At 47.7% G+C, this 22,026-nt stretch overlaps 8 protein-coding genes across 8 annotated transcripts; 3 read left to right on the plus strand and 5 right to left on the minus strand.

The window, feature by feature from the left end:
• Positions 1 to 618: 618 nt before the first annotated feature.
• Positions 619 to 1,713, plus strand: ARB_07837 (uncharacterized protein; the record flags this gene model as incomplete). Its single annotated transcript, XM_003014071.1, has 3 exons — positions 619 to 636; positions 707 to 1,082; positions 1,208 to 1,713. The coding sequence occupies 3 exons, from the start codon at positions 619 to 621 to the stop codon at positions 1,711 to 1,713; spliced, it is 900 nt and encodes a 299-aa protein (XP_003014117.1).
• Positions 1,714 to 2,029: 316 nt separating this feature from the next.
• On the minus strand, positions 2,030 to 2,389 carry ARB_07838 (uncharacterized protein; the record flags this gene model as incomplete). The annotated part of the gene is made up of 1 exon (XM_003014072.1): positions 2,030 to 2,389. One exon carries the CDS (start codon positions 2,387 to 2,389, stop codon positions 2,030 to 2,032), a length of 360 nt encoding a protein of 119 aa, XP_003014118.1.
• A 928-nt stretch (positions 2,390 to 3,317) lies between these two features.
• ARB_07839 (uncharacterized protein) lies at positions 3,318 to 4,352 on the minus strand (the record flags this gene model as incomplete). The annotated part of the gene is made up of 2 exons (XM_003014073.1): positions 3,318 to 3,607; positions 3,719 to 4,352. The coding sequence occupies 2 exons, from the start codon at positions 4,350 to 4,352 to the stop codon at positions 3,318 to 3,320; spliced, it is 924 nt and encodes a 307-aa protein (XP_003014119.1).
• A 1,003-nt stretch (positions 4,353 to 5,355) lies between these two features.
• Positions 5,356 to 6,852, plus strand: ARB_07840 (uncharacterized protein; the record flags this gene model as incomplete). The annotated part of the gene is made up of 1 exon (XM_003014074.1): positions 5,356 to 6,852. One exon carries the CDS (start codon positions 5,356 to 5,358, stop codon positions 6,850 to 6,852), a length of 1,497 nt encoding a protein of 498 aa, XP_003014120.1.
• A 306-nt stretch (positions 6,853 to 7,158) lies between these two features.
• ARB_07841 (uncharacterized protein) lies at positions 7,159 to 8,297 on the minus strand (the record flags this gene model as incomplete). Its single annotated transcript, XM_003014075.1, has 3 exons — positions 7,159 to 7,840; positions 7,896 to 8,134; positions 8,262 to 8,297. 3 exons carry the CDS (start codon positions 8,295 to 8,297, stop codon positions 7,159 to 7,161), a joined length of 957 nt encoding a protein of 318 aa, XP_003014121.1.
• Positions 8,298 to 9,167: 870 nt separating this feature from the next.
• On the minus strand, positions 9,168 to 10,649 carry ARB_07842 (aromatic amino acid aminotransferase, putative; the record flags this gene model as incomplete). Its single annotated transcript, XM_003014076.1, has 1 exon — positions 9,168 to 10,649. The coding sequence occupies one exon, from the start codon at positions 10,647 to 10,649 to the stop codon at positions 9,168 to 9,170; it is 1,482 nt and encodes a 493-aa protein (XP_003014122.1).
• A 955-nt stretch (positions 10,650 to 11,604) lies between these two features.
• ARB_07843 (uncharacterized protein) lies at positions 11,605 to 12,600 on the minus strand (the record flags this gene model as incomplete). Its single annotated transcript, XM_003014077.1, has 2 exons — positions 11,605 to 11,897; positions 11,952 to 12,600. 2 exons carry the CDS (start codon positions 12,598 to 12,600, stop codon positions 11,605 to 11,607), a joined length of 942 nt encoding a protein of 313 aa, XP_003014123.1.
• Positions 12,601 to 14,104: 1,504 nt separating this feature from the next.
• Positions 14,105 to 21,808, plus strand: ARB_07844 (uncharacterized protein; the record flags this gene model as incomplete). Its single annotated transcript, XM_003014078.1, has 1 exon — positions 14,105 to 21,808. The coding sequence occupies one exon, from the start codon at positions 14,105 to 14,107 to the stop codon at positions 21,806 to 21,808; it is 7,704 nt and encodes a 2,567-aa protein (XP_003014124.1).
• Positions 21,809 to 22,026: the final 218 nt, after the last annotated feature.

The raw sequence follows: 22,026 nt of genomic DNA on the forward strand, positions 1-22,026 counted from the left end.
CTCTGACCAGCCGTTGCATCGCAGATGGCCGGGAGAGAGCGATCAATTATCTGTTCACACGGCTAGTTAGCTTGATCCTTACTTGTTTGCGGAGGCGAGGTAACATCTAGGGTACCTGATAGATTAGGCGGCTGGCCCTCCTACCGAGGCTCGACTCCACAGGCATCTGGATGTATTTTGTTTGTACATCGTATAGATTCGCACGGGCCCAACAAGGGAAAGCCTCCTCATGTCTAAGCACGGTATCAAAATCAGAGGCGGCGGTTGCCGATAGAGCGTGAATATGACGGAGTACACTACCCCGGACTCTCTCTCGCTCTCTCTCTCTCGTTCCCGTCTTTAGTTTGGTTGCTTTCCGTCGGTTGTTTTCTTTGACGTTTTGACGTTTGACGTTCGGCGATCCTTGAGGCTGAGCACGTGATCCCGCGTCTGCCCAGGTGGGAAGCGCGCGTTTTTTCCTCTTTTCGTTTAATTGAAGCGCGCTTTCACGATGGAAGATAATTGCTGATACCGGTAGACAGTATACCGTTCAGCAAGACATCTGCTGCTGCTTAATGTAACTCTTGGAGTACCCTTACACTCCAGGCTATCTGGATAAACAAGAGAAGTTCTAGCAGAATGCCTCCAAAACGGCGGGTAGGTCGAGGCCACTCACATCCCACTATCGGGCCATGACGGGCGAATAACTAATGTCGTGTGACTCTAGGCTACTGATGACGATGATGACGACGAGCAAGACGAGTATGAGGACACTTCAGCACGCACACAGACTCAGGGGGCTACCCAGCGTCGGTGGAGTGCCACACCCGAGTCTGAAAATGAATACCAACCTGGCGGACACCTGCAGACCTCTGTGTCGATAAACGTGATGGTGAAGAAGTTGGTTCGGCTGGCTTTAGCTAGTGAATACTCACGCCAACCCATTCGCAGAGCGGATATATCTGCCAAAGTTCTAGGTGATGGTGGATCACGACACTTTAAACTCGTCTTTCTCGATGCACAGAAGACCTTGAAGGAGGTATTTGGCATGCAGATGGTTGAACAACCAGGCAAGGAAAAGGTGACAATTAGCCAGAGAAGGGGTGAGTGAATATGCCTATAACCCCTGTCCCCGCTAAGGAACTGCTTGCTGACAGCTTAAAAGCGGCCCAACGCGCCGAAAAATCGAGCACGTCAAAATCATGGACTGTCATATCTACTCTACCAGCTGCTTACAGAACTCCGGAAATATTACACCCATCCAAAGCACCTGATTCCTCCACCGAAAGCTCATATATTGCAATATATACCTTTATTATATCGTTGATCATGCTATCAGGTGGATCAATATCAGAGGAAAGGCTAAACAGACACCTTCGCCGTGTCAATGCAGAATATCATACGCCGCTTGATAGAACAGACAAGTTACTTGCTCGACTATGTAAGGAAGGATATCTGCTCAAGGTACGTGATTCAGATACGGGTGAAGAGGTGATTGAATATTTCGTGGGCCCAAGAGGTAAAATAGAGGTTGGCGTGGCTGGGGTATCAGGTATGGCAAAGGAAGTATTTGGCATAGGAGAAGGAGGAGAAGGCGCTGAAGATAGCGAGCAGTTTGAAAAGAGGTTGAAAAGAAGCCTGGGCATTAAGGAGAATAATGCTCCAGCGGAAGAAAATGGAGAGCCCGAGGCACCACGAAGGAGAGGCCGTAGGGACGATGATGACTCTGGTTGACATGCATATATGAATCGGACTGGATTTAACGCCCATGTATACCCGGGGCTTAGATGAAGAGATTATGATTTAAATACCCATATACATATATATCACGCTTCAAAGAGATGATAATTTGAATAGTCTAAGGTATATCCATCCCCCTACAAGCCGGTTCCTCCCAACAAGACACTGTAGAGCGCACCCAGCCTGACATGCCAAAATGAGGAAAGAAAAGGGAAAAAAATGTAAAACAACAAGACGGAAACACAGTAGATCATGCCAGCACAACAAAGGACGGTAAGAGTAACACCATAACTCCTGTCCCTTGAAGAAGTTATTGTTTTTTCTCTTGGCCATTATCTTCGTCGTCACTGGGTCCGTCACTTGGCCCGTCATCGTCGTCATCCCGGCCCTGACCCTCCACCCCTTGTCCTTCTTGCATCATATACTCCACCTTCATCAGCGCAGTTCTCATCTGGCTATACTGCGGCATCACACAATCTGCAGGTTTTTGACCCTTCTTGTTCCGTACTCGCGGATCACAGCCTGCTTCAAGCATCATCTCCAGCATTGACATGGCCAACTCAATATCCTTTTCGTTTCCATACTGAACAGCCAGGTGGAGCGGTGTGTCGCCATCGACGCGGTTGGTAGGGTCGACTTCAAAGTGGTATATGTCTAGTAGGTAATCCATTGTATCGTCTATATGTATATCTCCATATTAGTTTGGGGGATCCCAAAAATTTAACCAACAAACCGCTTAGAGGGCTGCCAGGCGCTAAGGCGGGGGAAGGGACGTCTTACAGCTCCCGTAAGCAGCGCATATATGAAGCGCATGGTTCCCCATGGAGTCTGTTACTCCGTTAATGAAGTCTGCAAACTCATCTGGCTTATCCTTGTAGGACTTCTCCTGTATCTCCTCGATGAGGTAGGGCTGATCGCGGCGGCAGGCTTCCACGACCAATTCGCGGGGTGAGGCTCCCTATAAACGAGGTTAGTCAAGGAGTGCTCAAAGTCACTGGTTAGGGAGCCTTGGAGGTCGCGGATCTATCTTGCCTCATCGTCAGACATGTTGAATAGAGAAAAAAAAGGGAAATAAAAAGATATACAAAGTCGTGCAAAGTATTAGTCTAGGGGTCGGTTCTACTTCAGCACTTAAAACCGCCGGATTTAGTTCGTCTGCAGGCATCTCTCACAAAGTTCAATTTCTTAGTAATAGGCTTTAATTCTCTAGATCATGTGATATGTTTATGTCATCAAATTTACACGTGACTGGTTATCTAATCGGCTCTCCTCGAGGGGGCGAGCCTTGCCTTAACGAGCGACCGACGATCAGAAAAGAAACAACAACGACACGCCAGCTGGTCACCGTACAAGTTACACTGACAGGCCGCCTCGCTTCCACTTGAGAGTGCTTAGCATTGTATTGAAGAATTGAGGAGAGTACTTTCAACCGCAAACGCTAGGGAGTGAGAACTACAAGTCCAGACTGACTTCTGCTCTTGCAAGGGAGGTGACCCTTCTAGAAGCGCCAACCTGCCACTTTATAACCCAAGATGCCCAAGATATCTATCTACCACAGACACGACGAGAACATGATACTTAACAGGGATGAAGAAGAGCTATGAGTTAGCCATGTCGAGAACCTCTTTGAGATTCTCTGCTGGGTCGCCATTATTCACAATACCAAGCCATGTCTCTGGCTTTTTATACCCAAGCAGTGAGAGCATTTTATCACTCATTCCCAGTACTTTGCTTCGAGGAATGGCCAAAAACTGGTTTTCTTCAGGCCGAAGTGTTCCCGAGATGAAGAACAGGCCATAGACCTTGCGTACTTGGTCGGGGACAGAATTGTGCCCGGCGCCATGGTAGACAGTGCCGAGGAAGACAAAGGCCGAACCGGGTTCCATCTCTGGATTATTTCATTTCTATTAGAAACCCTTGTTTCTTCATGTGTAAAGGATGGTATGCAAGTCCTAGGTTGTCTGCAAAATGACAACCGGAAGGAGCTAAGATAACTCACCAGCAAAGCAAACCTCATCGGTTCGAGGGACCCGAGTGTGGTTCCATTTATGGGAGCCTGGGATTGCCATGGTCGCTCCATTTTCACGGGTGGTTTTACATCCTGCAAACATAAAGCCAAGCATAGTCTCGTTTGACAAGCTGTATTCCCCATCGTGGTGGTAAATGCCATGGATCATGTCATCTCTGTGCAGCCTCTGACGAGGGCCACCATAGCTGACATTATATGTCAAACTACTGTTCAGTAAGGGTCCGATGGTAAATTCCTCTGTCCGGTCTTCCCAGGTAGCAGTGCATTTCTTCTGCAAAACCATCGTTCGCAGTTTATCAATCACCTCGTACTCAGCAATTTTTGCCATGGTAGGCGACTTGCCTACAATACCGGGGACCATTATCGTTTGTTTGGGGATAAGGTCGTACGCAGCGTGCGATTCGGCTCTGGCTTTCTGGACGTAAGGATCTAGCTCATCGTTGATAGCAGCCACGTCTTGGCTGGAAATAATGTCGGTTAGAATGAGACCGCCATCTCTCTCCAGGACGGCAAGTATGTCCTCGATCGGCGCATTTGCGGGAATCCTCGTAAGCGAGACCGAGGGCACATAGGACGGATCAATTGGGGGTGGGAATTCCGGCATTTTGGCAGGCTTATCAAAAACAGCTCAGCGACGCAGTCAATGCCAAATGGCTCCCAAATGCTCAAGTGAAGGCCGCGAAACCCGTTAATGTAAATCAATGCTTCTACGGAGTATGCTTGCCTATCGAGAATCCTAGCTTCTTTATAGCCATTATCAATCTCAGTGCAGCAAGCTGGGCCCGTTCCTAATGGCATACCATGAAGTAAGTCTGGCCCGAATCACAATACCTATGAATTCTGACACATTTCACGAAACGGGTGCAGGGAATGGGTAGTACCGGTGGCTGATTCTAGGTTTATCTTCGTATGCGCGATGCACACCTTGAACTTCCAGGATGACCAAAGTTTGGAGCTCATGTCGGTGTGTTTGGGCTTCCCAGCCAACGAGATGAGCATTTCCTACTTTTGAGTCTGTCGCTTTCAGGGATATGCCGGAAGTCGACACTTCTACCCATGGCCAATAATATATATGGGATGCTTCGCACGGATGGCTTCGTCCAAAGTATCGACATGCATAATCCATCTTGTCGCTCTTCCTCTAGTCCCACAACTTTCCGCAGGCCCAGGTAAGTTTTCTTCGCTCACTTCTTGAGTCTCCACGAAAGTATAGAGCGTATCCGCAAGCTGCAATAAGATGTTCCCCGAACTCCTAGGACCATTCCTAAAAATCGGGCCATTGCATATTTTACTGGAGCTTCTTCCACCAAGAGTTTCTACAATGGTCATCCAAGGCTCCCTGGCGAAGTTTATAATGAGTCTGCATTACACACCATAAGTACTAAGGGTTCTGCAGCCGGTGACGAGTAATTTGGGTCTGTTTGTTGGCAGCTCCGTTCCCTTCTGCCCGTCTGCTTCGGCGCCGCCGTCGCATGGCTGTCCAGACAAATACCTGACTATATAGTTTCCACTCGTTTCTCATATTCTTGTAATCCCCACCATTCTGCATAACTAACAACGCTGCATTGTTGTCTCCCGTGTGGCCAGGCATTAACAGCCCGAAAATCATGTCACTGAGGAACGACGAACAGACTGAGAAGGGAGCGGTGGTAGGGAAGGTCGACTCTCAACTTTCGGGTCCGGGACAGGAGGAGATTATCCAAGTTCAGACCCAGAAGCCGTTCACCACACTATCGGCAATCGGGATTGGTTATGGGGTCACCAACACGGCAGTTGGCCTGCTGCTTGTCCTGGGCACGGGCATTCCCATGGGCGGGTCGCCCGTGATATTTTGGGGGTTTTTGGCAATGGCAGCAGTCGGACTGGCTACAGCAACGACTCTATCTGAACTTATATCCGCAATACCCCACCCGGGAGGTCAATATATCTGGGTACATAAAATTGCCCCAGAAAGATACCGAAGAGGCTTATCCTATGCAACAGCAATGATCAGCTGGATCGCAGCTATCGCAATCGGCGCTTCTGGGAATCTTGCCGTGCCTGTGAATGCATTTACAATTGTCACTCTCCTTAATCCTAATTTCGTGTATCAGCGGTGGATGGGCTTTGTGGTGTTTCAACTCATCAATATTGTGACGTGCTTTGGTGCCTGCTTTGAGTATTTTCTACCCAAAATATCGAAAGCTTTGTTGCTTGTGAACGTCCTCTCCGTTTCGGCCATTATCATCACTTTATTTGCTACCGCCAAAACCCACACGAGTGCCAAAGACTTTTTCAAAGTTGTCAACGTTTCCGGCTGGCCGAATGGCGTGGCTTTTCTGATTGGCCTGAATGGATCCAATTGGTGCTTTTCTTGCCTCGATGTTGCTACACACCTTGCTGAAGAAATCCCATCCCCAAGCACAAATATTCCAAAAGCTTTGATTTGGACCATCGTTATTGCATTCAGCAGCGGTCTTCTGATGATTCTAGCTGTCCTAGTCAATGTTGGGCCTATTAACACTCCAGATTACTCGGGGCTTACGGTCTTACACCACATCACAGGCAGTAAAGCTGCGGCAATTGGCCTCTGGGTCCCCGTCCTTTTTCTTGTTTTCGCCTCTGTATGGTCGATCCAGACATGGCAGTCTCGACTTGCCTGGTCAATTAGCCGAGAGTCTGGCTTCCCTTTACATCGTCATTTTAGCAAAATCTTCCCGGCACCGTTCTATACCCCTATATGGTCCTTAATTGGCTCTGCCATCGGCACAGCATTGTTCGGCTGTCTATACCTTGCGTCCGAACTAGCATTCAATTCACTCATTGCAACTGGAATTCTTCTCCAATATGCTAGCTATAGTATTCCTACTATACTGGTACTTTACCGGGGCAGGTCGAAATTTCAGCATGGCCCCTTTTGGTATCCTAAGTTGGGGTTTATGGCCAACATTGTAATGCTTGCATGGACCCTGGTAGCTCTGATATTTTATTGTTTTCCTGTTTATTCCGAAGTCATCCCAAGCCAGGTGAATTACGTTTCAGCAGTTCTTATTCTGATTGCTATTCTTATTACCTCACTCTGGTTTTTGTATGCAAAGAAACATTATCATGTCGTTGAGATATAAATTGGTAGATCAATATATATGTATTTTCTAACTTTTTCCTTCAGAAGAAACAGTACTTTCAGCTGATATCACTGATATTCCCAGAAATAAGGAGATTGTAGGGCCGATTAGCGCAGAAGCGCCAACTAAATATACCGTATGCAACTGAAATTTGAGACCACTGCTGAATAATGAATAATGCAGTCCTTGACTGATACTTTCTTCCTTTGCCTTCAATATTCATAGTGATAAATTCAATAAGGTTTTCCATTCTAATGGATTAATGGATCTTCGTATTTATTGTCAGTGGCAAATGGGCAACAAATTTTACGGCTTAAGACCTTGCTTCATTTCCCAGCCAGCTCTGAGGAAGTCCTCAATATTGGTCACATGTACCTCGGGAAAGAGCTCAGCAAGGTTCTTCCCAGGTAAATCGTGTGCATTACTCAACATAGAAAGCATAACCTGAACCTCGACCTCTTGAAACAATTTGCCCTTTTGTGGGTCATCGAACACGGGTCGATTAGAGGTTAAGGGTGTGATCTGGCCCTTTTGAATTGATTCTACTGAATCGTATGTGACCTTGAACTCCCTCCCTATTGCTAGTATTAGGAACGTTCGAATGCATATGCCCAGATGTCCACAAAGCGTACCTGTAGTTTTCTTAATCAAATCTTGGAGATCTTTGACTTGGATTTTGTTAGACGCAACTAGGGATTCTCGTGGCCACTCATTTGATGGAAGGCCCACCAAGCATTCAATATATGCTGCCAGGTCTGTTGAATGTGACAGTACGAGTGGCTGGGACCCATCACCAGGAAAGACGCATTCTTCATGCTCAATGTCAACGAATACCCAATATGGGGTAATGTACGTTGGCTTCGGGTTAAATGGCATAGTGAGATGGTCGAGGAAGATCCCAACCCTGATGAGTGTCCAAGTCAATTGAGGGTGACGCATAAGCTCTTCCTCGGCCTCAATTTGAAAATTGGTAAACAAGTCCGACCCTCTATCCTTTCGGTGTTAATTGTGAAATTTTCAAGATGATGTGAAATGAAACTTACGGGATTGGAGAATGGAAGTCAATATAGTACTCGCTAGGAATGAATTTGGTCACGGTCCCCGATTCCGCGGCAGCACGGATCAGATTGATCTGCGATTTTGCAACGCTCTCGTCCGACAAAAGCAAAGCAGACACGACAACTTCAACATTGTTCTCTTTTAGCACATTCCTCATCTCCTCCACGTTGTCATAGTCCACAGCATAGCGTCTTGGCTCATTTGCTGCTCCGGGAACTCCTTTCTGTAATATTTTAAAAATTATTTGCCATTCTCAAGCAATGAACATAATGCTATCTTACTCCTCTTGACAACACAATGGCTTTGTGTCTACCTGACTTCGCGATAGCGTCCAATACGGTCCGACCAACACCCCCAGTGCCTCCTGCAACAGCGACGACAGCCATAATTGTATGAGAAAATATTGAATGATAATGCAAAGAAAATTGGAAGCCTTGAAAACCTGGCAGCCCGTCCCAAACTGGCCTATTAAATAACCAACTAGTAGTTAAGCTCGGTGAAATGGCAAAACTAAGTAGCTTCAGAGTATGAGGCAGATAAGATGCATGGGAATTCCCCCTTTTACTTTCGGCCAAGCTCACTACTAATACGGAAAAGGGTAGCTTTGTAGTTATGTAGACCATGTAGCCAATTACAAGTTAGATATCTCATAAGCAGCAACGTGGTAGCTCCCATTTTGATATACGAAAACCCTGTTATATGAATGCTGATAATAATGGATCCTCATCTGTGATGCGAGTTTCATTCCCCCCACACTTACTGCAGGTTCTGATAAGAAGAGAGGGGTAGCGGGTATATCCGGAGGACTAAAACCGAAAGTGCTTATATTTGTTGAACTCGCTCGTATCCTTGCTGGCTTTTAAACAATGACGTCATCATCTCGTTCAACCTCCGAAATGACTAACAAGGTTTTCTTAAAATAAGGTTCAATTAGTTAACTTGTTATCGATTCACATAACCTTAACTTTCGTAACTTTAACTTTCTTGTTAACCCTAATTCACACGTCGCCATATCTAGTGTGTATTATTGGCAAAAGATACCCGATAAGCTACAGTATCTGAATAATACACCAATTCAAGGCTAGATGTCTTTGCTAAGAGTTAAGTCTTTGTGAAGAAGTTGCCCCTTGTGAAGAAGTTGCCCCTTGAGAACTAATAATTTAAAGAAACTCCAATGCTTATCCCTTCTAAGTCCTTAGGAGGTGGACACCTCGAGATCAAAATGTCAACTGTTCACCCCCTGTATAGACTATGCACTAGGCTTGTGTAAACCTGAATTCGTCTCTCACAGCTGCTCCAAGCCTCTTAACACCGTTTTCGAGATCATCCAGACAAGTAGTGGACACAAACGTTATCCTGAAGAACACCTTATCCAAACATGCCTCAACGTTAAACCAACTCCCTTTGGCGACAGCCACTCCATAGCTTGCCGCCCGCTCGTAAATTTTATCCTCAAGATCGAGTGATAGGTTTTCCCGCTTTTCTGAGTAGTCGGGATGTCTCGCCAAGTCAATCGTAATCCATAAGAACATTCCATGTGTAGGGGTGGTCCATGTGCATAAACCCTTGGGCAGATGCTGGGAGCATGCAGCAATCATGATGTCCCTTCTTGACTTGTACTCTCCAGACAAATGGTTTAACCAATTTGCAAACCCCTCTTGTCCCCAGCTCTCAACGAACAATTTGTACAACATGACCTGGGATGGTCCGCTTGGGGGTGCTGGTCCAACCTCAGCAAAATTTTCGAAAATTTCGACTATTTGCTTGCTCGCCGTTAACCATCCACACCGAAGGCCGGGAGCCAGTATCTTTGAGGTGGAGTCCACGCGAATAACTCGTCCGGATTTGTCTAGGGAGAGGTATGATGAGGGCAGTGATTTCCGCAGCTTTTCGAATGACGAGTAAGGGGGGTTGATATCCAGTGATGAGAAAGATCCGTCGAGTCGTAAGAAGAAGTACGGGTCATCCTCAAGAACCAGCAAGTCATGTCGTTCTGCAATTTGATAGATTGCCGCCTTTCGTGCCGTCGACTGGGTTATACCCGTTGGATTGTGTCCAGATGGGATAGTATATAGCACAAATGGCTTGCGGCTTCGTGATGTGTCCCAGTATCGTAGTTTGTTATCCAAATCTACTGGCAGGAGGCCCTCCTCATCCATCTCAATGCTTTGGATATTAAGACCATGAGCCTTCGCTGCCATAACTGTACCGGTGTATGTAGAAGCCTCTGCTAAGATCCAGTCCCCCCTGTTGCACAACATGCGTAAGACTATATCAATAGCAGATGTTGAGCCGCATGTAAGAGTTGTATCCCAATCTTGATAAGGAGGATTGTGGATAAGGCGAGTGTTCTCTCGAAAGCAGGCTACTAACTCGGTCGACCCAGAAGGATCGGCATAGTTTAAGGCGGACGAAATATCAAAAGCTGCTTCCCCTATATTGCAAGTCATTGGGTTTCTTGTGTTCGACTCCTTCGTTCCAGTCATTGTCATGGACTGCCAGGGATAGAACAAAGAGGCGGGCCTTCCCACACCGAGTGGAATTGGTACGGACGTGGTAGCTGTCTTGACAGAATTTTTCAAGGGCGATGCGCCTTGTGATAGGCTCTCGTCACTCAGTCGGTGATCCCATCGATTTGCCAGTCTTTTAGGGGAGCTGAAGTGTGTCTGTCGAATATTAACGGTGTCTCGAACATCTTCAAGCAGAACATCGTGTGCCTTCTCAAATTCCAAGTGCATGGTGGGGGTAAAGACGAATTGTAAACTCCCAGGGAACAGACGGCTCAAGTTATTATGCCAAGGACAGGTGTGTAGGCTTCCTGCAGTTTCAAATGCGTCTATGATTCCATCAAAAACACCTTCGAAAGCCCCTTGCCTGTTGGTCCATGAAAGCTGATATATAGCTAGTGCAAAGGGATCAGGCCAAATTATCTCTCAAGAAACTAAAAATTATCTGCACAAGGAAAAGGGAAGCAGAGGAAAGCTGAGAGAGAGGAGGGGGTGGGGCAGAGGCAAATGTTGATCTGGGTTGACAGGGTATCTTTTCATGTCTGCTAATTAGCCGGCCAGCATTTGAACAAACTCGCGCCATCGGGTTTTGGGAAGAATATTTTTAGGGGGAGTTGTAAAGTAGGCCACCCCCAATTTTGCCCACCTCCTTGTTCATGCACGATATGCAGGGTTGTGTTGTGACGCCAAGGGCGCTTCAGATTAAGGCGTCGATCTTATCTAGTTATCCTCCGAGTCTCCATTCCCGAGCTAATTATATCCAAGCGTCAATGACGTCTGAATAAGTGGCTGGCTGATGTGGGGTGGAACTATTCCGTACCTTTCAACGGTTAGCGAGGCCTCAGCCAGCTGTAGCTAACATGTATTATAGGCGTTTCCTCGGGAAAGCTGCCAAATATCTGGCCCTTCTACGGAGTACTTGACTGTAATGCATTGAGCGTGGCTAGTCCCCTTTACACCGTCTGGGCAAAGTCGAGCTTTAAACTGCATTTAACTACGGAGTAGGGATTCAATCACAGAGAATGGGTCAAGGCACAAACCCTATGCTAAATGGACTCAAATACGGCAGTATCAAATTGAAACAGCGAAACGGGGAACAGTGGAGGATAATCTCCTTGCTTAGCAAAAAGGCAGTTATTCATTCTATTGTGGGAATATGCTCCGTATACACTGTCGATTAACCCCACTATTGCATTATCTTCTCGTAAATAGCAGGAAGGTCCTTCGCGGGGTCATCATTATCAACCATTCCCAGCCAAGTTCCCGCTGGCTTCTTGAACCCAAGTAGAGTTTGCATCTTTGGGCTCATCTTCAGGACTTTGCTTCGGGGATTGCACAAAAACTGGTTCTCCTCTTGACGGAGAGTCCCTCGGCAGAAGACAAGATTCATAATCTTACGAATCTCTCCCGGAATCGTGTTGTATCCAGCTCCATGAGCCATGGTGCTAAGGAAAATGAACGCCGATCCTCTCTCCATTTCTGAATCCACATTAGTTATAATCTAAAAGCCGTATTGCAAAAGATAGGTCTTACCCAGGAAAGAAACTTCATCAGGCCTGCCACGTCTGTCATGCTCCCATTTATGAGAGCCAAGGATGACCATAGTGCCTCCATTCTCGCGGGTAACGTTACTACCCGCAATGAAGCAGCTGAAACCGTCTACTTCATTAATTTTCATGTTCGGATGGTGTTTGCTAGAGAAAACCATGTCATCCCTGTGTAGCGCCTGACGAGGAGATCCCTGGCCAACGTGGAAAGCCATGGAAATGCTCAGCAACGGGTCAATGACAAGTTCTTCAGTATGCCCTTCAAAGACAGCTGGATATCTCTCCTCCAGGATTATTTTGAGGAGTTTGTCGATTGTCTCATTGGTATCGAGGATGTTGGCCAGGGTGTCAGACTTTGAAATCAAGCCAGCGATGACCAGAGTCTTTTTTCCAATGAAATCGTCGTAGGAATCACTGTCAGGGATAGTTTTCGTGTAGGGTTCCAGTTCCTCATCGATCTTGTCCATAGTCTCTTTTGGCACAAAATCCGTTAAAATAACCCCGCCATCGCGCTCGAGAACCTCTAGAATCTCTTCCAGAGAGGAGGTTGCTGGAATTTTGGTAACGGACCTCGCTGGCTGATAGGAGGCGTCAATCGGGGGCAACAAACGGGCAGCAGCGTACTTTTTGTCCATTTTAGCTGAGACAAGGAGAACTAATATTCGAAGTTGAAGAGATAATCCGAAGTTGAAATTCGATAGGTGATAAGGAAGAGCGATTCTTGAGCTGTGCAATTTTATGAGGGGATGTGATGAACATGACCAACCCAGAGAATAAATATACCTGGAGATGCCATTGAGCCGTGGACTACTGGGTATTATCCGGTTCGGCGCATGGAGTGTGCTCGGATTGGTACGGAATAAAAACACTTTCCCGTCAAAATCAACTTGTCACGGCATAAACATTTGATAAGGGCGGAAAGAATGAGAGTTAGTGACGTGGAAGAGTTGGAGTGCATGTCAAAGTTATCCACCTGCAGACGGGTTTGAAACTTGTCCAACTGCTCAATATTTTAGCGATCAACGAGTTAACTTACTAGTTAGTTACCCCATCGTGCAGAGAACCAGAGTCTAGAACTAAGAACCTGCCAACTGAACACTTGATCTGTAATTTCTGCGAAGTTTTTGAGAGGGGCACGCATAACCCACTGGGGGCCCAGGTGTATACTCTGTTGTTTTGGCCATTTCTCCCGGAAACGGGAGCAGGTATTGAAGACTTGGGGCATAAGCAAGCCCCTTCCGATTGGACAGACATGTAGCTAGTTATTTAGTTACCTTGATGACCACTAGATAAGTTAAACTTTAAGCTTCGGGAGCTGTCGAACAAACCGGCCTCCACAGCTTGTGCATATACTTTGCCTAGGAGAGGTTACATATTGCCCCCCTGCATATTTATGTGTCTATGTGTCCATGCACGGCGGCCATTCGATAACAATCGACATTATAGCTCAGGGTCGCTGAGCACAAGCCTGGAGTCTGCGTAGCCCATTATGGATAAAACGGCAGTCTCTACAACGTAAACACGTTCCATTCCTCCGACTATACGGCACCTCAAACTCTGAGCCCTTGGTTGTTTCGGGGCGACGAAGCTTCCGGGGCTATACCCGACGGATCATCTTCCTCAGGTGAGATGCATGAGGCGTAAGGACGGGATAATAATGTGTACCAATAATGCCATGCAAACAACTGGGCGTAAATACGGCTGGCACCTTGTGGATAGCTTGGGTACATCAGCCTTCGGGCGAAAAAAAAAAAAAAAGTAGGAGGTATGGATATCCAGAAACAACAGAACGTGGCGCTCTTCACAGTCAAGCCGTCATGTCTTAAAAAAAAGGACTCCGGTTTAGCCTGCACTTGCCGTTTAGTCAAAGCAACATGGTTCGCCGTCAATGCAGTGTGCCCCGTCGGGAAGGACATTCTATCAGCCAATCGGTCAAAGGAGGTGAGACCATGGGTTTGCATCTCGCCTACTGTGTGCGAGAAGGCCATCCTCCGCCTTTAAATAGTCATATTAGCCAATTGCACTGAGGTCAATATCAGAGATTGTCAAAGAAAAACATCACTTACATCACTTACTAGCCCTAGAAAATAAAGTCATTATCATATAGAAAATTTACTTGTTTTCCCCTGAATTACCGAGATGCTTAATCACGAAAGGACAAGTTCTCTCTCCGACCAGGACTACCAGAGCCTTGTTTACGACTTCAATGCCGCTGAAGACGTTTCTTTACTTGGTGGTCGTCTGGACCAACTGTTTGAGAAGATTGTGGATACTTTCCCAAAGAACACGGCTCTAATTCATAGAGATACAGAGATAACTTTCTCTGAGCTCAACGAATCTGCAAACATACTCGCTCGAAGCCTCATAAAACGAGGCTTAAAGCATGGAGACTTGGTCGGCCTCGCTGTGTCACGATCTATCGATCTTATCGTGGTCGTCCTAGCTGTTCTCAAGCTGGGTGCTGCATACGTCCCTATAGATCCATTGTTTCCCGCTGAACGCATCAACCAAATGGTCAGTGATGCTGGTCCTAAGCTCATCCTTTTAAGTGGTAGTCCGAGCAAGGGTTTGGCAAGCTGGAAAGATATTTGCATAAGCGTGGACGAGGCAAGGGACAGCTCGATTGTTGATACCACAAATCTGGAAGCCGATATACAACCACATGATTTATCATATGTAATATATACATCTGGTTCAACTGGGAAGCCAAAAGGCGTTGAAATTAGCCATGGGGCTGCTGCCAATTTTCTGAGCTCGCTGCGGAAATATGAGCCAGGTTGCAATGAGCATGATATCTTGCTTGCCATAACGACAATATCCTTCGACATGTCAGCCCTAGAGCTGTTGTTGCCGCTTGTTTCAGGTACCACAATGGTCATTGCGGATACCACTGCCGTTAAAAATCCGCGGGAGCTCTTAGAGTTAATGAGGCGGCATCATGTCACTATTTTGCAGGCTACCCCAGCAACTTGGACAATGCTCCTCGAGTCGGGATGGAAAGGAGACCCAAGACTGTCCAAGATCATATGTGGAGGTGAACCTCTCACCCGCCAATTGGCGGACCGTTTGCTTGCCGCTGCTGATTCAGTGTGGAATGTGTACGGACCGTCGGAGACAACCTATGGCAGCGTCGGGAGAGTGGGAGAGGGCGATATTGTCGTGGGGAAACCTGTTGTTAACGGGCGGATTTATGTCCTCGATGACAACTTGTCTCCTGCCCCCGTCGGCTGCGAGGGAGAAATATATATCGGCGGCGGCAGCGTCTCGAACGGCTATCGCAACAACGCCGAGCTAACACGCGCGCGCTTCCTCGCTAATCCTTTCCACGGCGGTTTGTTTTTCCGAACCGGCGACCTCGGCCGTTTTCTCGCGCCTGGAAAGCTGCAAGTTGTGGGCCGCATCGACGGCGTGGTCAAGATCCGCGGCCACCGTATCGATGTTGGCGACATCGAAGCGGTCCTTCTCGACCATGCGAGTGTGTCTGCGGCAGTTGTTATCAGCCATGATGACCGTCTAGTGGCCTACTGTGTATTGGATGGGGCCCTGAGCAGCGATGTTTCGCTTGATACCATTCTACGGCCATGGGTGGCAGAGCGCCTTCCGGCGTATATGCTGCCAGCATTCTTCGTGCAAATGGATGCATTGCCGTTATCACCCAATGAAAAGGTCAATCGCAAAGCACTTCCTAACCCACTAGAAGCTATTCAAAGCCAGGCTTCGAAGCAACCAACCTCCGAGCTGGAGCAACAGTTGCTGGCAATCTGGGCAGATATTCTTGGACACGACCGGTTTGGCATAGAAGATAACTTTTTCAACCTAGGTGGTGATTCTGTACGTATCATCCGCATGCAAACAATATTGGAGAGGCTTCTGCACCGGCCTATACCTACGCCAAAATTATTTGAGCATTACACAATCAAGGCATTGGCTGCGTATCTGACTGGTATTGGCATGGAAAGTACCAGCAATCAGGAACTCAATACAGCAAACGATAGATTTATTGGCAGTCATGAAGACATTGCAATTGTGTCCATGGCCTGCCGATTGCCTGGTGGCGTGACAACCCCAGAGGAATTCTGGCAGCTACTGCAGAATGGTGGAGACACCATTATCGATGTTCCTAAGGATCGTTGGGACGCTGCTAAACTATACAACTCAAACCCTGATATTGAAGGTACCTCATATTGTGCCCGAGGCGGTTTTCTGGACTCAGTTTATTCGTACGATGCGTCTTTTTTTGGAATCTCTCCACGTGAGGCGCAGGCCATGGATCCAGCACAAAATCTAATGCTGGAACTGGGATGGGAAAGTTTTGAGCGAGCTGGTTATACCAAGGAAAGGCTGCGAGGCAGTGCAACAGGCGTGTTTATTGGTGTGAGCAACAACGGAACAACGAATAGCACCCCTCCTGATCTCAAGGGATACTCAATCACCGGGAGTGCTAGTGCCGCTATGTCGGGCCGTTTGTCCTATACCCTCGGTCTAGAAGGCCCGTCTCTAGTAGTTGATACCGCCTGTTCCTCCTCGTTGGTAGCCACACACTTGGCCTGCAATGCTTTGCGCCAGGGTGAGTGCAACATGGCTCTGGTTGGTGGTGTAAGCCTTCTTCTCACACCAGGCATACACGTCGAGTTTAGCAAACTGCGTGGTCTCTCGGCAGATGGTCGGTGCAGGGCTTTTTCCCAGGATACAGATGGCACAGGGTTTAGTGAAGGTGCTACTTCCATCGTGCTGAAGCGTCTGTCCGATGCTCGGCGAGATGGTGATACCATCCATGCTGTATTGCGCGGTACCGCTGTTATGCATGGCGGCTACAGTGCCGGTCTAACAGTACCCAACAGCCCTGGCCAAGTGAAGCTTATTCGTTCAGCCCTGGCGCAAGGTGCAATGAAACCCTGCGATATTGACTATATTGAAGCTCACGGTACTGCGACTAAACTTGGAGACCCTATTGAGGCAACAGCACTCGCTGAAGTCTTTGGAAATGGACGCGCTAGTTCAGACCCTCTGAGGTTAGGCTCTGCGAAGTCAAATGTTGGGCATACTCAGGCTGCTGCCGGCCTCGTTGGTTTATTAAAAGTGGTTTTATCAATGCGATATAATATCATACCCAAAACCCTACATGTAAACGAACCTACCAGGTCAGTTGACTGGAAAGGGGCCAACATGGAGTTGGTGCTTGCCCCTCAACCATGGCCACCTAGGGATCACAGACTACGCCGGGCTGGTATAAGTGCATTTGGAATTGGCGGCACCAACGCCCACATCGTCGTGGAAGAGCCTCCTAAGCTTCTCGCCAGAAAAAATGGTTGCACTTTGCCCACTTTAGTACCTAGCGCTATTCCGTTCCTGCTCTCTGGGGGCAGTGAATCAGCCCTTAAAGCTCAGGCTGAGAAACTTCGGTTACATATCGAGAGTGGCATTGGAAAAGATGACCGCCTAATTGACATTGCCTTCTCACTGGCTACTACTCGTACCCACCTCCAACGCAGACAGGTAGTAGTTTCAAGAGATAAGGCACAGATGCTGGATGCTCTGGCATCTGTAAGCTCGAGCTCTGACAAACTTTTCAATGTGAATGAGGTCGGGAAGCCAAAGATTGGTATGCTTTTCACCGGACAAGGTAGCCAGCGACTCGGGATGGGCAAAGAGCTCTATTCCGTCTACCCTGTTTTCCAAACATCGATAGATAACATTGCAGCCCTGTTCACGCAACTGGATATCCCTCTTCTTAATGTAATGTGGGCCGAACCGGAAAGCACACATGCCTCATTACTCAACAGAACCGACTACACTCAAGCCGCATTATTCGCTCTTGAGGTTTCTCTTTGGAATTTGTGGCAGAGCTGGGGCGTACAGCCTGACTTTCTACTTGGTCACAGTGTGGGAGAGATTGCAGCAGCTCATGTTTCAGGTATTTTGAACTTGTCTGATGCTTGTCGGCTGGTGGCAATGCGCGGATCTTTGATGCAAAGCCTTCCCAGTCAAGGGAAGATGGCCTCAGTAGAAGCCAGCAGCATCGAGGTTGAAGAAGTGGTGAACGAACTGAGCAAGAGAGAGGAGGTTGAAATAGCAGGTTATAATACACCTTCACAAACTGTTATATCTGGGAATTCTGAGGCGGTTGAGGCTGTAACAGCCCATATTGCTAGGATGGGCCGTAAGACAAAACTGCTCGATACTAGCCATGCTTTCCACTCGGCCCATATGAATGGCATGATGGATGCCTTCAGAGCTGTGACTCAGGATCTCCAATTTGAGACGGCAAAGATACCCATAATCAGCAGCATGACCGGTTCACTAGCTGCAGCTGGTGAACCTCAATGTGCGGAATACTGGGTCCAACAGGCCCGCCGGGCTGTTAGATTTAGTGATGCTTTCCAGGAACTTATTAAACAAGGAGCTAATGTCTTCCTGGAGATTGGACCTAGCTCGACCCTTTGTGGACTGGGTGCAGCCTGTGTTTCTGATATTTCTCAAATGAGCAAGGCTCTGTGGCTGCCCTCCCTAAAGCCAAGAGCAGATGAAGTCTCAGTCGTCCAAAATAGCGCACACGAGTTACACATGCGACATGTACCCATCAACTGGGCTGAATATTTTAAGCCTTTTGACTGTGAAAGAGTTAGCCTGCCTACTTACGCTTTCCAGCGCGTATCTTACCAGCCTACAACAAAAGCCAGCTGGCTCAATGGTCTCACACAGAGAAATGACTCTCGAACGGTCGTAAGCGGAGTGGAAAATAAAATGTTTGAAATAAACTGGCGCCAACTCTCCGTGGACGAAACCTTGCCTCGCGGCATCTGGGGTCTTTTCAATTTATCTAATGCAACTACATGGGTGATAGCCGCGCATCAAGCCTTGGAAAGCTCCGGAGTTCAGCTGGTTCAAATTGCTAAGCTCCAGGATGCCATGCAGCTCGATGGCGTTCTAGTTTTCTGGGACTCTGATGCCGATGTCGTTCAGAAAGCGCACGCCTTCTCGACAGCAGCCCTGGCTCATCTGCAGGAAGCAAGCAATATTGGTTTTGCCGCGCCAATTGTGTGGGTTACTCGGCGTGCGGTCGGTGCGGGCGTTGGAGACCAGCCAGTTGGTCTCGGGGCCGGGCCGCTGTGGGGCCTGATGCGGACCACGAGAAGCGAGCACCCCGAACTGCATCTTAGACTAGTCGACGTGGATGACGAGACCAGCCTGGCTGCCCTTGGAACGGCGCTGGCAGCGGATAGTCAGACAGAAATCTCTATTCGCAAGGGACAGTTACTTGTACCACATCTGGAACGCACTAACTTGGCCTCAGCACCTGCTGGAAAGCCACTACTCCGAACAGATGGCGCAGTGCTAGTCACTGGAGGGCTTGGTGATCTTGGAAAGCGCGTATCCCACCGGCTGGTCAGTTGCCATGGAGTCCGTGATTTAGTCCTGTTGTCTCGGACTGGTAAGGTATCTGCTAGAGCCGACGCATTTATTGTTGAGCTTAGCAAATTGGGTGCCAACGTTACCATAGTTCGCTGTGATGTTTCGGAACTCGACAGTCTTAAACTAGTTATGCAGAAGTTTACTGCCGATAGACCTCTACGAGGCGTGATTCACGCAGCTGGGGTGGTTGACTCAGGCGTTTTATCATCCTTAACTCCCGAAAAATGCGCCACAACATTTGCACCCAAAGTAGATGGCCTCTGGAACCTACATCAACTAACAAAGGACATGGACCTGGATATCTTCATGATGTTCTCATCTATCTCTGGTATCATGGGCTTACCCGGCCTTGGAAACTACGCTGCTGCTAATTCTTTTATTGATACCCTCTCTTACCTGCGACGTTCCCAGGGCTTGCCTGCTACCTCAGTAGCATATGGTGTCTGGGGTGGAGATGGCATGGCAACTACTCTCGTATCAACAACTCGTAACCATCTCTCGCAGCTTGGGCTAGGCTATCTAGAACCAGAAGACGGGCTAAAACTGTTTGAGCAAGGAGTTCAATGTGGAAAACCACTCACCATAGCCGCTGTTCTGGACTTGGAACGGCTTAAATCTTATTATGGAGAACAAGGCGGTATACCCCCGCTCCTACGTTCAATATTGGGGGAACAGAATGACAAATTGGCGGTTAATACCGACATGAGTCTACGCGACTTGTTATCAAATGCTGCTCCTGCGCAACACGGAAGGATTGTGCTCCACATTGTTCGAAAAGCCATAGGTAAAGCACTGGGATATGCTCAGATGGATGAAATAGACCCCAGTCAGCCCCTAAAGGAACTAGGAATTGATTCCTTAACCGCTATTTTGGTCCGCAATCATCTAGCAACTCTGACCGGCATGACGTTACCACCGAACGTGGCACTTCTTCGCCCAAATCTCAAGTCACTTAGCGAATTTATCCTATCCCTTTTGCAAGACAGTACTGACATCGGCTCAACATTCTCGCCAAAGGCCAAAGGCGTCTCCAGATCTAATGGCACTCCAAAGACTAATACCACTAATGGGACCAGTACTAATGGGACCAGTACTAATGGCACCAGTACTAATGGCACCAGCACTAATGGCACCCATGGCACCAATGGCACACCAGGTTCCAACGGTGTGTCACATACTAATGGCATATCCAAATCCAACGCCGAGGCCAAGTCAAATGGTGGGATGAAGGCCAACGGCTCGGCACCAAAATCTGTTCCTCATGTCGATATGGCAGCTATTAAAAGGGGTGTGCTAGACCGAAGCTTCCAATTTGAAAACATAACAAAATATCCTCTTTCCTGTTTAAATACTCCGAAAGCTGTGTTTGTGACAGGACCAACAGGGTTTGTTGGTGCGTTCATGGTTCACGAACTTCTCAAAAGAGGCATAGCTGTATACTGTCTTATACGCTCTAGTAACCTAGATCAAGCTCAAGAACGCATGACGCAAACACTACGGGAATATGGTCTTTGGAAACCGGAGTATGCATCGTTGATTCACTCTATCATTGGCGATCTCTCTCAACCACTCCTTGGCCTTCACGAGGATATGTTTGATGAGCTAGCTGATGTAGTCGATGCAATAATTCATTCAGGAGCTCTTGTGGATTGGATGCGTCCTTTGGAAGACTATATTGGTCCCAATATTCTGGGTACGCACGAAATTTTGCGTCTTGCTTCTCATGGACGTGGGAAAGCGGTCCATTTTGTCTCAACAATTTCCACACTGCCTATTCACTTAGGTTATGGTCTTACTGAACTTGATGGAGAATATGGTTATGGTACTTCAAAATATCTTGCTGAGAGAATGATTGTGGCCGCTCGTTTCCGCGGAGCGGTAGCTTCTTCTTATCGCCTGCCATTTGTCGCTGCTTCAGGTACTAATGGCCGCTTCCGTCTTGATCGTGGCGACTTTTTGAATAATCTTGTTATGGGGAGCCTTGACTTGGGAGCTTTTCCATCCTTAAATACCACGTTGTCCAGCGTTCTCCCGGTCGATTATCTATGCAGCACTATTGCCATGATTATGACTGAGGACCAGGGACGCATTGGTGAAGATTACGACTTTGTGAATCCGCGCGCGCCCACTTTTGACACCTTCTTCGGGATTATGGGTGCTGCCAGTGGTAATCTGGAAGTACTCCCTTTCAGTCAGTGGCATCGTCGTGCCCTTGAGTATGCAGCCCTTAACCCGAAGAGCCCCTTAGCCCGTATCACCACTGTTCTTGATGGCTATACAGACGAGACCGCCGGAGATTTACTCAAGGGAAGCCCTGTTGGCAAGCACGTCTTCGGGTTGGATGTATACCCAGCCCCGTTGGTTGGTGAAGATTACATACATAAATATCTGGATTCAATCAATTCCACAAGACAAAATGGTGGGCTATGAGTAAAAAAAAAAAAAGTAAAATAGATTGATAGACTAGGATATTATGCACATCTCGGTTACATCTCGGTTACCCAGTCAGTATTTTAACTTCCATCGCGCCGCACCGGTATCAGGAGATTAACGGGTACAAGTCGATCATCGTTACCGGCTTCATAAGATGTATGATCATGTTTAGCCTATCTAGATGTGCCCAGTTCACTGTCTTTTTTGGAATCCGG

This window comes from Trichophyton benhamiae (assembly GCF_000151125.1).
Source record: "Trichophyton benhamiae CBS 112371 chromosome Unknown Abenha-G-c-312d04.f1, whole genome shotgun sequence".
Classification (NCBI taxonomy): Eukaryota; Fungi; Ascomycota; class Eurotiomycetes; order Onygenales; family Arthrodermataceae; genus Trichophyton; species Trichophyton benhamiae.